Raw genomic sequence first — 13,498 nt, 5'->3', positions numbered from 1 at the left:
TAGAGAACCTAGCATGCCACTGGTGACAATACTACCATTAGCTAATGTTAACTAGCCAGCTACTGCTAGAGAACCTAGCATGCCACTGGTGACAGAATACTATTATTCGCAAATGTGAACTAGCTAGCTACTATTAGAGAACCTAGCATGCCACTGGTGACAATACTACCATTAGCTAATGTTAACTAGCCAGCTACTACTAGAGAACCTAGCATGCCACTGGTGACAGTACTACCATTAGCTAATGTTAACTAGCCAGCTACTACTAGAGAACCTAGCATGCCATTGGTGACAATACTACCATTAGCTAATGTTAACTAGCCAGCTACTACTAGAGAACCTAGCATGCCATTGGTGACAATACTACCATTAGCTAATGTTAACTAGCCAGCTACTATTAGAGAACCTAGCATGCCACTGGTGACAGTACGACCATTAGCTAATGTTAACTAGCCAGCTACTACTAGAGAACCTAGCATGCCACTGGTGACAATACTACCATTAGCTAATGTTAACTAGCCAGCTACTACTAGAGAACCTAGCATGCCACTGGTGACAGTACGACCATTAGCTAATGTTAACTAGCCAGCTACTATTAGAGAACCTAGCATGCCACTGGTGACAGGATACTATTATGAGCTAATGTGAACTAGCCAGCTACTACTAGAGAACCTAGCATGCCACTGGTGACAGAATACTACCATTAGCTAATGTTAACTAGCCAGCTACTACTAGAGAACCTAGCATGCCACTGGTGACAATACTACCATTAGCTAATGTTAACTAGCCAGCTACTACTAGAGAACCTAGCATGCCACTGGTGACAATACTACCATTAGCTAATGTTAACTAGCCAGCTACTACTAGAGAACCTAGCATGCCACTGGTGACAGTACTACCATTAGCTAATGTTAACTAGCCAGCTACTACTAGAGAACCTAGCATGCCACTGGTGACAATACTACCATTAGCTAATGTTAACTAGCCAGCTACTACTAGAGAACCTAGCATGCCACTGGTGACAGAATACTACCATTAGCTAATGTTAACTAGCCAGCTACTACTAGAGAACCTAGCATGCCACTGGTGACAATACTACCATTAGCTAATGTTAACTAGCCAGCTACTACTAGAGAACCTAGCATGCCACTGGTGACAATACTACCATTAGCTAATGTTAACTAGCCAGCTACTACTAGAGAACCTAGCATGCCACTGGTGACAATACTACCATTAGCTAATGTGAACTAGCCAGCTACTACTAGAGAACCTAGTGTACCACTGGTGACAAAATACTATGATTAGCTAATGTTAACTAGCCAGCTACTATTAGAGAACCTAGCATGCCACTGGTGACAATACTACCATTAGCTAATGTTAACTAGCCAGCTACTACTAGAGAACCTAGCATGCCACTGGTGACAATACTACCATTAGCTAATGTTAACTAGCCAGCTACTGCTAGAGAACCTAGCATGCCACTGGTGACAGAATACTATTATTTGCAAATGTGAACTAGCTAGCTACTATTAGAGAACCTAGCATGCCACTGGTGACAATACTACCATTAGCTAATGTTAACTAGCCAGCTACTACTAGAGAACCTAGTGTACCACTGGTGACAAAATACTATGATTAGCTAATGTTAACTAGACAGCTACTATTAGAGAACCTAGCATGCCACTGGTGACAATACTACCATTAGCTAATGTTAACTAGCCAGCTACTACTAGAGAACCTAGCATGCCACTGGTGACAGTACTACCATTAGCTAATATTAACTAGCCAGCTACTACTAGAGAACCTAGCATGCCACTGGTGACAATACTACCATTAGCTAATGTTAACTAGCCAGCTACTGCTAGAGAACCTAGCATGCCACTGGTGACAGAATACTATTATTCGCAAATGTGAACTAGCTAGCTACTATTAGAGAACCTAGCATGCCACTGGTGACAATACTACCATTAGCTAATGTGAACTAGCCAGCTACTACTAGAGAGCCTAGCATGCCACTGGTGACAGAATACTACCATTAGCTAATGTTAACTAGCCAGCTACTACTAGAGAACCTAGCATACCACTGGTGACAATACTACCATTAGCTAATGTTAACTAGCCAGCTACTACTAAAGAACCTTGCATGCCACTGGTGACAATACTACCATTAGCTAATGTTAACTAGCCAGCTACTATTAGAGAACCTAGCATGCCATTGGTGACAATACTACCATTAGCTAATGTTAACTAGCCAGCTACTACTAGAGAACCTAGTGTACCACTGGTGACAAAATACTATGATTAGCTAATGTTAACTAGCCAGCTACTATTAGAGAACCTAGCATGCCACTGGTGACAATACTACCATTAGCTAATGTTAACTAGCCAGCTGCTACTAAAGAACCTTGCATGCCATTGGTGACAGAATATTACCATTAGCTAATGTGAACTAGCCAGCTAGTCAAGGGACAGACTTTCAGTCTCATGTGTCTCAAAGGAGTAGCTAGCTAAAGCAGATTTCTAGTACAAGTCGTATAGTAGTTGTGCTGTATGTACTATAACTTTTCACAGAAACATATGCTAATATATGTTAACGGTGTTTAAAAATAGCACTGTTCATATCAAATACATGGCTTAACATGACATATTTGAAAAATAAACTTTACTAGATGATGAACTTTTGTCATGAGCAAAAGGAACATCATGATTTTGGTTCTCAGAAGAGATTATTCTGGGATCTAGGTCATACAAGCTCTTTATCCATCTCCCTGCACGTTCCTCTCACGCTCCACAGCAATCCGCTCCAGAGCTGTGAGCAGGGTGCTAGCCAAATGTTAGCATTAGCTTGACATTCTGAATGGAGTTGTTTGTGCTAGTTTGCCAGAATATACACGCGACCATCAGTCTTAACCGAACATGCTTTTCACAGTGTGTGTGTACGTATGAGTGTGTGGTCTTCTGAGCTCTTTGTGGCCCCTCATGATCAGCAAGCAGCTCTTAATCCAAGCAGCCAAATCCCCACTTATGCACGAGTACACGGTGTGTGTGTGTGTGTTTATTTGCAGAAGTCTTATTCACTGGGGCTGATCCTGTTAGCATTAGCACACTCTTACTAAAAGCACAAAAAGCTCTTTTAGCTAATGTTGGGAGATTTACCTCATATTTCTTCATTAGTTAAGAAAGAGAGAGAGAGAAAGAACTAGCATCATGAAAAGAATGGCTTGGCGTTTCTGGTTTCTGGTTCTGACCTGGATTCTGAGTGTTTTGCGGATGTATTAGCATCGTGTGTCTCTTTCTATAGCTTGAGGAAAAAATATATACTGCGATTTTGTTTTGTTTTTTCAGTGTTTGGGTCAGCAGCAAGTAGCTGAGTGTCTTAAACCCACCTGTTTTTTCTCTAGGTGAGGATTCTGAGAGCAGGAGACTGAGGACCGTGAAGAACATCGCTGATTTGAGACAAAACCTGGAGGAAACCATGTCCAGCCTGAGACACGTCACTCATATCAGTCACAGGTAAGGTATGCACACACTTCTACTCAAATGGTGTTTGAGAGTTTCTTGGTTGGACGTCAAAAACAGGAAGTACCACCAGTAGGAGCCAATGTTTGCAGTCCTGGTTTACAACCCCGATTCCAAAAAAGTTGGGACAAAGTACAATTTGTAAATAAAAACGGAATGCAATAATTTACAAATCTCAAAACTGATATTGTATTCACAATAGAACATAGACAGCATATCAAATGTTGAAAGTGAGACATTTTGAAATTTCATGCCAAATATTGGCTCATTTGAAATTTCATGACAGCAACACATCTCAAAAAAGTTGGGACAGGGGCAATAAGAGGCTGGAAAAGTTAAAGGTACAAAAAAGGAACAGCTGGAGGACCAAATTGCAACTCATTAGGTCAATTGGCAATAGGTCATTAACATGACTGGGTATAAAAAGAGCATCTTGGAGTGGCAGCGGCTCTCAGAAGTAAAGATGGGAAGAGGATCACCAATCCCCCTAATTCTGCGCCGACAAATAGTGGAGCAATATCAGAAAGGAGTTCGACAGTGTAAAATTGCAAAGAGTTTGAACATATCATCGTCTACAGTGCATAATATCATCAAAAGATTCAGAGAATCTGGAAGAATCTCTGTGCATAAGGGTCAAGGCCGGAAAACCATATTGGGTGCCCGTGATCTTCGGGCCCTTAGACGGCACTGCATCACATACAGGCATGCTTCTGTATTGGAAATCACAAAATGGGCTCAGGAATATTTCCAGAGAACATTATCTGTGAACACAATTCACCGTGCCGTCCGCCGTTGGCAGCTAAAACTCCATAGTTCAAAGAAGAAGCCGTATCTAAACATGATCCAGAAGCACAGACGTCTTCTTTGGGCCAAGGCTCATTTAAAATGGACTGTGGCAAAGTGGAGAACTGTTCTGTGGTCAGACGAATCAAAATTTGAAGTTCTTTATGGAAATCAGGGACACCGTGTCATTCGGACTAAAGAGGAGAAGGACAACCCAAGTTGTTATCAGCGCTCAGTTCAGAAGCATGCATCTCTGATGGTATGGGGTTGCATTAGTGTGTGTGGCATGGACAGCTTACACATCTGGAAAGACACCATCAATGCTGAAAGGTATATCCAGGTTCTAGAGCAACATATGCTCCCATCCAGATGACGTCTCTTTCAGGGAAGACCTTGCATTTTCCAACATGACAATGCCAAACCACATACTGCATCAATTACAGCATCATGGCTGCGTAGAAGAAGGGTCCGGGTACTGAACTGGCCAGCCTGCAGTCCAGATCTTTCACCCATAGAAAACATTTGGCGCATCATAAAACGGAAGATACGACAAAAAAGACCTAAGACAGTTGAGCAGCTAGAATCCTACATTAGACAAGAATGGGTTAACATTCCTATCCCTAAACTTGAGCAACTTGTCTCCTCAGTCCCCAGACGTTTACAGACTGTTGTAAAGAGAAAAGGGGATGTCTCACAGTGGTAAACATGGCCTTGTCCCAACTTTTTTGAGATGTGTTGTTGTCATGAAATTTAAAATCACCTAATTTTTCTCTTTAAATGATACATTTTCTCAGTTTAAACATTTGATATGTCATCTGTGTTCTATTCTGAATAAAATATGGAATTTTGAAACCTCCACATCATTGCATTCCGTTTTTATTTACAGTTTCTACTTTGTCCCAACTTTTCTGGAATCGGGGTTGTATTTCTTTCCAATCGGACACAAGTAAACAAAGTGAAAGCACAATAAAGCAACATTTGAATGGAGAGTTTATGCAAATTAGATTTGACACAGTAAAGCGACAAATTCAAATGATTGCCTCAAATGAATCCTTGGTCCAATCATATGACTTGAGTGGTCCAACATTTTTGGGAAGTTAAGTTTCCAGTCACTGTTTGATAGGCAGAATGGAAGAAAAGCCTATAACCATGGTTTACATTACTGGCATACGCTCTTATCCAGAGCGAAATACAACACACCCAGAACAGTCTTGGGAGTAGTTGGGGGTTAGGTACCTTGCTCAAGGGCACTTCAGCCATTCCTGCTGTTCCAGAGACTCGAACTGGCAACCTTCTGGTCTCAAAGCTGCTTCTCTAACCATTAGGCCATGGTTTCCCCTAATATAGTATTTTGACAGTTTAAACATAAATGTTTCAGCTTATCTTGTCATATACATATATTCTCATTAAATTTGTAAAGACATTATAGAGTTAACTTAAATTTGGAAGGTAGAGGTCTGCGCGGGACAGAATTTTCAGTCCCGCTCCTGCCCGCTCCCGCATTGTGCAGTCCCGCTCCCGCAAAGAATTATGATTTTCAGTCCCGCTCCCGCCCGCGCCTGCCATATTTTGTCCCGCTCCCACCCGCAAATCCCGCATGATGCAGACGTTCGCGTTATTTCTCACGAAAGTTCTTGTCATTGGCTTGGGGAATTAAACATGCTGAGCTTAGCTGAGCTCTCCACTGACCGATCCTTCACCTAGCGCACGTAGCGAGGGTGCGCGTTGCCAGGCGGCATGCGCAGCTGAGGCTTTACAGAGATACCCAACACACCTACCAAAATCTACAGTGCATATTAAGAATATTGTACATTGCACATAGCTTATATGTCACTCCTCACATTTACATTCTAGGAAATACAAGTAGGCCTATAAGAAATTAATATAATTTAAAGACACAGCGTGATGGTGCCCCGCCCCCTACTTTGAGTGGATTTGAGCATAAATATCTACAGCTGATTTCCCTCTGCGTCGTACACGAGTGAAAACGACTTCCAAATGTCTGATTTCAGGACTCTTGACTTTTTAACGGTAAATGTACCTCTTTTTAAAGCAGCACTTACTTCTGAAGCACTGTGAGCTTCACTAGAGGAGCTCTGCTCTTCTGCCATGATCGGAGATCTCAAACACGGAAGAGCGGAAAGGAATCGGAAACGTACGCGAGATTAGACCACATCCGCAAATTTAGGCATCTTAAAATGTTTTTATTAATGCCAAATAAAATATCCAGCACAAATTATATATGATAGACATAAATTACTAATTTATAAATTTTATTTTAAACACGTTTTTAGTTAGCAGGACTGCAGCTTATCACCTCTCCCGCCCCCTCCCGCAATGAGCTTTCAAAATTTGTCCCGTGCCGCACTGCTTTGCGTCGGGTCCCGCGGGAGTGCAGGGCTCTATTGGAAGGAAGTAGTAGAGTTTGCCTTTGCATTTGAGTGGCTCTGGTGAGGGTACGTAGCTAATGTACCACACACAGTTTGCTTTGCTAATCAGCCAACAAAGCTAGTACAAAGCCAACCAATTCTAACACTGATTGATTAGTGCATCATAATTTGACTTAACTAGTTAGCTTTGGAAGCTATATTTAGCCACTACCATTTCTTATTGGGAAAAAAACCCACTTTGTTGCTTGCTAGTGTGAACATAGGGTATAAGTCACGGAAACAGAAGGCTTTTTAAATTTCCCCAGTCACAACGAAAAACTAGAAGGGCATACAGAGAGCATAGACCTCAGCCAAGGACAACGGTGAACATGCAAATCTGCAACCGCAACCATTTTACATGTCTGGATGTACTTCCAAAATTATTAGAAGTATGACTATCCTAGAGGATAACTCGTACCTGTATGTGGACTGTGATACAGAGTCATCGCATTCCTAGATTGTTGGTTTTTTTTTTCCCCCTCTCGATATTGAACTTTACTGACATCTGCTGGATTTTAAGGTGTATAGCAAATGCCAGATCTCGCAACATTAGCAAAAGAGAAAATAAATTCATGGATCTGCCCCAGCGGCATGGTGGTGTAGTGGTTAGCACTGTCGCCTCACAGCAAGAAGGTCCTGGGTTCGAGCCAAGTGGCCGACGAGGGCCTTTCTGTGTGGAGTTTGCATGTTCTCCCTGTGTCTGTGTGGGTTTCCTCCGGGTGCTCCGGTTTCCCCCACAGTCCAAAGGCATGCAGGTTAGGTTAATTGGTGACTCTAAATTGACCGTAGATGTGAGTGTGAATGGTTGTGTCTACAGTGGGGCAAAAAAGTATTTAGTCAGCCACCAATTGTGCAAGTTCTCCCACTTAAAAAGATGAAAGAGGCCTGTAATTTTCATCATAGGTATACCTCAACTATGAGAGACAGAATGGGGGGAAAGAATCCAGGAAATCACATTATAGGATTTTTAATGAATTAATTGGTAAATTCCTCGGTAAAATAAGTATTTGGTCACCTACAAACAAGCAAGATTTCTGGCTCTCACAGACCTGTAACTTCTTCTTTAAGAGGCTCCTCTGTCCTCCACTCGTTACCTGTATTAATGGCACCTGTTTGAACTCGTTATCAGTATAAAAGACACCTGTCCACAACCTCAAACAGTCACACTCCAAACTCCACTATGGCCAAGACCAAAGAGCTGTCAAAGCACACCAGAAACAAAATTGTAGACCTGCACCAGGCTGGGAAGACTGAATCTGCAATAGGTAAGCAGCTTGGTGTGAAGAAATCAACTGTGGGAGCAATTATTAGAAAATGGAAGACATACAAGACCACTGATAATCTCCCTCGATCTGGGGCTCCACGCAAGATCTCACCCCGTGGGGTCAAAATGATCACAAGAATCCCAGAACCACACGGGGGGACCTAGTGAATGACCTGCAGAGAGCTGGGACCAAAGTAACAAAGGCTACCATCAGTAACACACTACGCTGCCAGGGACTCAAATCCTGCAGTGCCAGACGTGTCCCCCTGCTTAAGCCAGTACATGTCCAGGCCCGTCTGAAGTTTGCTAGAGAGCATTTGGATGATCCAGAAGAGGATTGGGAGAATGTCATATGGTCAGATGAAACCAAAATAGAACTTTTTGGTAAAAACTCAACTTGTCGTGTTTGGAGGAGAAAGAATGCTGAGTTGCATCCAAAGAACACCGTACCTACTGTGAAGCATGGGGGTGGAAACATCATGCTTTGGGGGTGTTTTTCTGCAAAGGGACCAGGACGACTGATCCGTGTAAAGGAAAGAATGAATGGGGCCATGTATCGTGAGATTTTGAGTGAAAACCTCCTTCCATCAGCAAGGGCATTGAAGATGAAACGCGGCTGGGTCTTTCAGCATGACAATGATCCCAAACACACCGCCCGGGCAACGAAGGAGTGGCTTCGTAAGAAGCATTTCAAGGTCCTGGAGTGGCCTAGCCAGTCTCCAGATCTCAACCCCATAGAAAATCTTTGGAGGGCGTTGAAAGTCCGTGTTGCCCAGCGACAGCCCCAAAACATCACTGCTCTAGAGGAGATCTGCATGGAGGACTGGGCCAAAATACCAGCAACAGTGTGTGAAAACCTTGTGAAGACTTACAGAAAACGTTTGACCTCTGTCATTGCCAACAAAGGGTATATAACAAAGTACTGAGATGAACTTTTGTTATTGACCAAATACTTATTTCCACCATAATTTGCAAATAAATTCTTTAAAAATCAGACTATGCGATTTTTTTTGGATTTTTTTTTTCTCATTTTGTCTCTCATAGTTGAGGTATACCTATGATGAAAATTACAGGCCTCTCTCATCTTTTTAAGTGGGAGAACTTGCACAATTGGTGACTAACTAAATACTTTTTTGCCCCACTGTATGTGTCAGCCCTGTGATGACCTGGTGACTTGTCCAGGGTGTACCCCGCCTCTCACCCATAGTCAGCTGGGATAGGCTCCAGCTTGCCTGTGACCCTGTAGAACAGGATAAGCGGCTACATATAATGGATGGATCTGCCACAGGACTCGGATCCAGTCCAAAATTTAATTGGTTCTTCCTTGGTCCATGCTATACCCTTCCACCAAGATTCATGGAAATCAGGTTGGTAGGTTTTGCGCAGTCCTGCTTAAACAATAAAACAAACCACACAGAAAACATAGCCTCTTTGGTGGAGGTAAAAAAAAAGTGACAATTATAATGAAATTAAAAGGGCACTGTAAAGATGTTATTAAAGAAGTAAAGATGCACCCTGTAGATCGGAAAAATAAACTATTTTGACAGTATGAGCAGATATGAGAAACAAGACATCACAAACTACATCTTGTTGATTTGTTTTGTTGTTGGTGTGCATATACAGTGCTGCATGTTTCTATGAAGTATACCTAACCAATTAGCTGCAGTGCTGCTAGATCCAGCCCTGAATACCATAAAATATTGTTACTCCCAGTTTTAAACAGGTATGCAAAACCATAGAACTGGAACATAGGACCAGTGGCCAATGACAAGGCGTTTGGGTGCCAAAGGTTTTTATACTTTGTGTATGTTTGTCCTGAAAGACTGACTATCATGGCTATGAAATGGAGGGTGTATGGTGGTGTCTGAGTGTGCATTCTTCTTGAAGTGATGATACCGATTTACAGTAAAGCCTTCTGAGTCAGCGTGGAGCCAACAGTGGAAATCTGAGCAGCAACTGGAACCATATGGTCTTCTATGCAGACTGTTGTCATTTGTCTAAACCGTCAGCTGATTGAGCCACAATGCTTTAACGTAAATATCTCCGAAAGATCACCCAGACTGAACTTATTAAAACAAAGCAGCTAATAGAGTGTCACTTTCATGACATTCAGATTATTTATAAAGACTATCTTTTATGGTTTATATATAATGTCTGAGAACAGCTCCCACTAGAACATTTATAAGTTCAACTTGCAGCTAAAAATATCTCTGTTAAATCAAACCAAATACTGAAGCCAAAAACCCATTTGAGGAGTGACTTTAGTTTCATTTCAACAGAAAATCTATCTCTCTTTTATATTAAAGTTATTCCACAAAATCAAGTCGTACATAACCTGATAGCTGATGAGGCGCGTAACACCGAGTTGGAGCTAAGCCATGTACGACGAGATTGAGCGGAATGACCGTTTTATTCTATCCACATTCACTGGATTTTGAGAAACAAAGCATTTTTATTTGTATTTTTTGCAAATTCAATAAATAAAAACTTTACACAAAACGTCCGACAAAATCATTTCCATTTAGAACGTAAAATAACTGGCAAAATGACAGGAGCAATTTGTGAAAAATGTGTTAATAATAATTCTTAAAAAAACAGATGTTCTTACCATCAAATAATTTTATTCCATATTTTGTTGCTTTTTTTTTTTTTGTATTTTTGGGGTTTTGTTTTCGAGTAGAGCTTTTATTTCGTCCTTGGTTGGTTCAGTGACACGCGCCACCATTTTCTTCTTCTTCTTCTTTAAGGTTTTTTGGCGGTTGGCAAACCAAATTAAAGGTGCATTACCGCCAACAACTGGGCTGGAGTGTGGAACAGGAGATACTGGGGGGGGAGAAAACGCTATTCTTTTAGCTATTTCTGTTTCTTTTAAATACTTGATAACAAAGTGATATATCTGACTTGATGGGCTCCGCCATTTTGTTTTTCTCTACTCACGGTATATGAGCTGATATCCTAGTAGTAGAGTAGCCAATCAGAGCGTGCGATTGCTCATATCCAGTGAATGTGGATCGAATGAAATGTGTATATATATATATATATATATATATATATATATATATATATATATATATATATATATTTTTTTTTTGTTCTTTTTGATCATTTTCTCCTCAGACACTTTCAACTGCACACCATCATTCACCATGACTAACCTTGTTTGTGGCCAAGAGAACCAGAGCATAACGTTGTCTGATTTAGTCTCTTAACCAACTGTTGGAAAAACTCCGGTTCTTTTGTCTGGCTTGATGATCAACAGGTGAGTCTGAGAATGTTGAATAAAGGATGTTGCATGGTATTTAGCAACACCCACTCTGTGATACTGGATCTGCCCACAAAAGGGCGGAGAAGAGTGCTCAAATTCTTCTCAGATCTTGCACTATGCGCTTTATTTTTTTACACCACACGTACACTATGTATGTGACGTCCTAGAGTTCATTTTCAAACTTTTGCACCAAGTACACATGACGAATTACCACATGGTACCACACACCCTACATCCAAGTTATTCACCCTGTACTTTTTGCTCTTAATTTGCATCCACACTGTAGCTCTGTATACTCCGGAATTACGTCCTTGCTTTGTAGACGCCCAGTAATAAAGGTGCCAACTAGACGTTTCCTTGTTACTGAGGTGGTACCCTCAACGGTCCCTTTAGTAAAATAGTGTCTTTCACTGTGTGTACACTGCCGTTCAAAAGTTTGGGGTCACTTTGAAATGTCCTTATTTTTGAAAGAAAAGCACTGTTCTTTCCAATGAAGATGACTTTAAACTAATCAGAAATCCACTCTATACATTGCTAATGTGCTAAATGACTATTCTAGCTGCAAATGTCTGGTTTTTGGTGCAATATCTCCATAGGTGTATAGAGGCCCATTTCCAGGAACTCTCACTCCAGTGTTCTAATGGTACAATGTGTTTGCTCATTGCCTCAGAAGGCTAATGGAGGATTAGAAAACCCTTGTACAATCATGTTAGCACAGCTGAAAACAGTTTAGCTCTTTAGAGAAGCTATAGAGATCTTGCAGTCACGTGACCGGAAAGTATACAGCCGCCATCTTGTCGGTAAAAAACACCGCTGAATACTGCTGCACTCGTGTACAAAATGGATCAATTTCAACCGACGGACTACACGGCTCATTTTTCTAATGAACAGATAACTAGATATATATCTAAAATAAACGACCTACAGATTAGTGACCCTTATCGATTACCGGACGTAGTTTTCACGACCGTGTCAGTGGATATTGAACTGCCAGAGGTGGAATACCCAGACATGTATAATTACTAGTGCTGTCAAAAATGTCGCGTTATTAACGCGTTAACTTGACTCAATTTTAACGGCGATAATTTTTTTATCGCGAGATTAACGCTCTGTGACATGATGCCACGCCCCGCACAGCCAGAGTCCTCTGCCCTCCCCCGAAGAGCCACGGTGCTCGGCTTACGTTTCGTTTTCCCATCGGCGGCTCCAGCCCCACTTTGCAGTGGCTGTGACAAGACGTGTTATGCTCTGCAATAAAAAAAAAAAAACATTGGTACAACCAGTGTTTGAACTATGCCGATATTTTCGGGGGGGTCCCTTATTTTCCCTTGGGGGTGCTTGCGCTTGTCTCAGAGCGTGGATCTCCATCGCGCGCTCACTTCGGATATGCAAATGCTTCCCATTACACATGATTGCTATGTCAATAAACATCATTTTGCCAATATTTTAGAGACCCCCCAACATTTCCCAAATCATGTTTTCAAGGGATCTCATGTCTGTTTCAGGGGATCTCGGATCCCCCATGTACCCCCGTAGTTCGAACGGTGAGCAAGCCCATTCACTTTTTTATGCTGATAAGAGAATTACAATGGTTTTTCATGTGACAAAAATGTGCGATTAAATTGCGATTAATCGCGAGTTGACTATGACCGTCGCGACATTAATTGCGATTAAATATTTTAATCGCTTGACAGCACTAATAATTACCTCATTAACTTTCCCTCGCTGTTCAGTGGTGAAGCACTGCGTGCTTATAAATCTCTGGACAGTTATCTTTACAGAAATTCAGGATTTGTCAGCCGCCCTCAGATGTGGCATCTTGTAAACAAGAAAATAACAATCCTCATTGGACGGGTAAGTCACTTAAGTATTACTAGTACTGATACTAGATATATCAGTAGTATCTAGTATAGCACTGACCAGCCGATTATAGAATAGAATAAGGTAATTCCAGCTGTAATTCCAAATCGTCCGTCTTGTTTACCATGAATCTGGCGTTGGAGAGATAGAGGCTTGGCAGTGGAGATTTGAGTGGCTGTTTTCTGAGCTTAGTCAACAGGCCGGCTCTGCAGCCTCGCTTTTGCTTCCTCTCCCGACGCCACCTCCTTCGCCTGCCAGACCCGATAACAATCCACGGAGACCCCGCTGGTCTTGCTATCTCGTCCGGAATGTTGTGCATGCGATGGAAATAGCTACAAACCGTCATTTTCTGCTGGAAACCAATGTCCAGTAAGTCCA

General features: G+C 41.7%; 1 protein-coding gene across 1 annotated transcript in view; it reads left to right on the top strand.

Moving 5' to 3' along the window:
- Positions 1 to 13,498, top strand: part of nav2b (neuron navigator 2b) — a 342,800-nt gene that overhangs the window by 100,885 nt on the left and 228,417 nt on the right. Inside the window, 1 exon segment of the mRNA XM_060926744.1 lies at positions 3,402 to 3,513. Within this exon segment, the coding sequence (XP_060782727.1) occupies positions 3,402 to 3,513 (112 nt within the window).

Source organism: Neoarius graeffei, chromosome 8 (genome assembly GCF_027579695.1).
Source record: "Neoarius graeffei isolate fNeoGra1 chromosome 8, fNeoGra1.pri, whole genome shotgun sequence".
In the NCBI taxonomy this organism is placed as follows: domain Eukaryota; kingdom Metazoa; phylum Chordata; class Actinopteri; order Siluriformes; family Ariidae; genus Neoarius; species Neoarius graeffei.
Note: the sequence above shows the minus strand (reverse complement) of the source record. Positions and strands in the feature narration are given on the sequence as shown.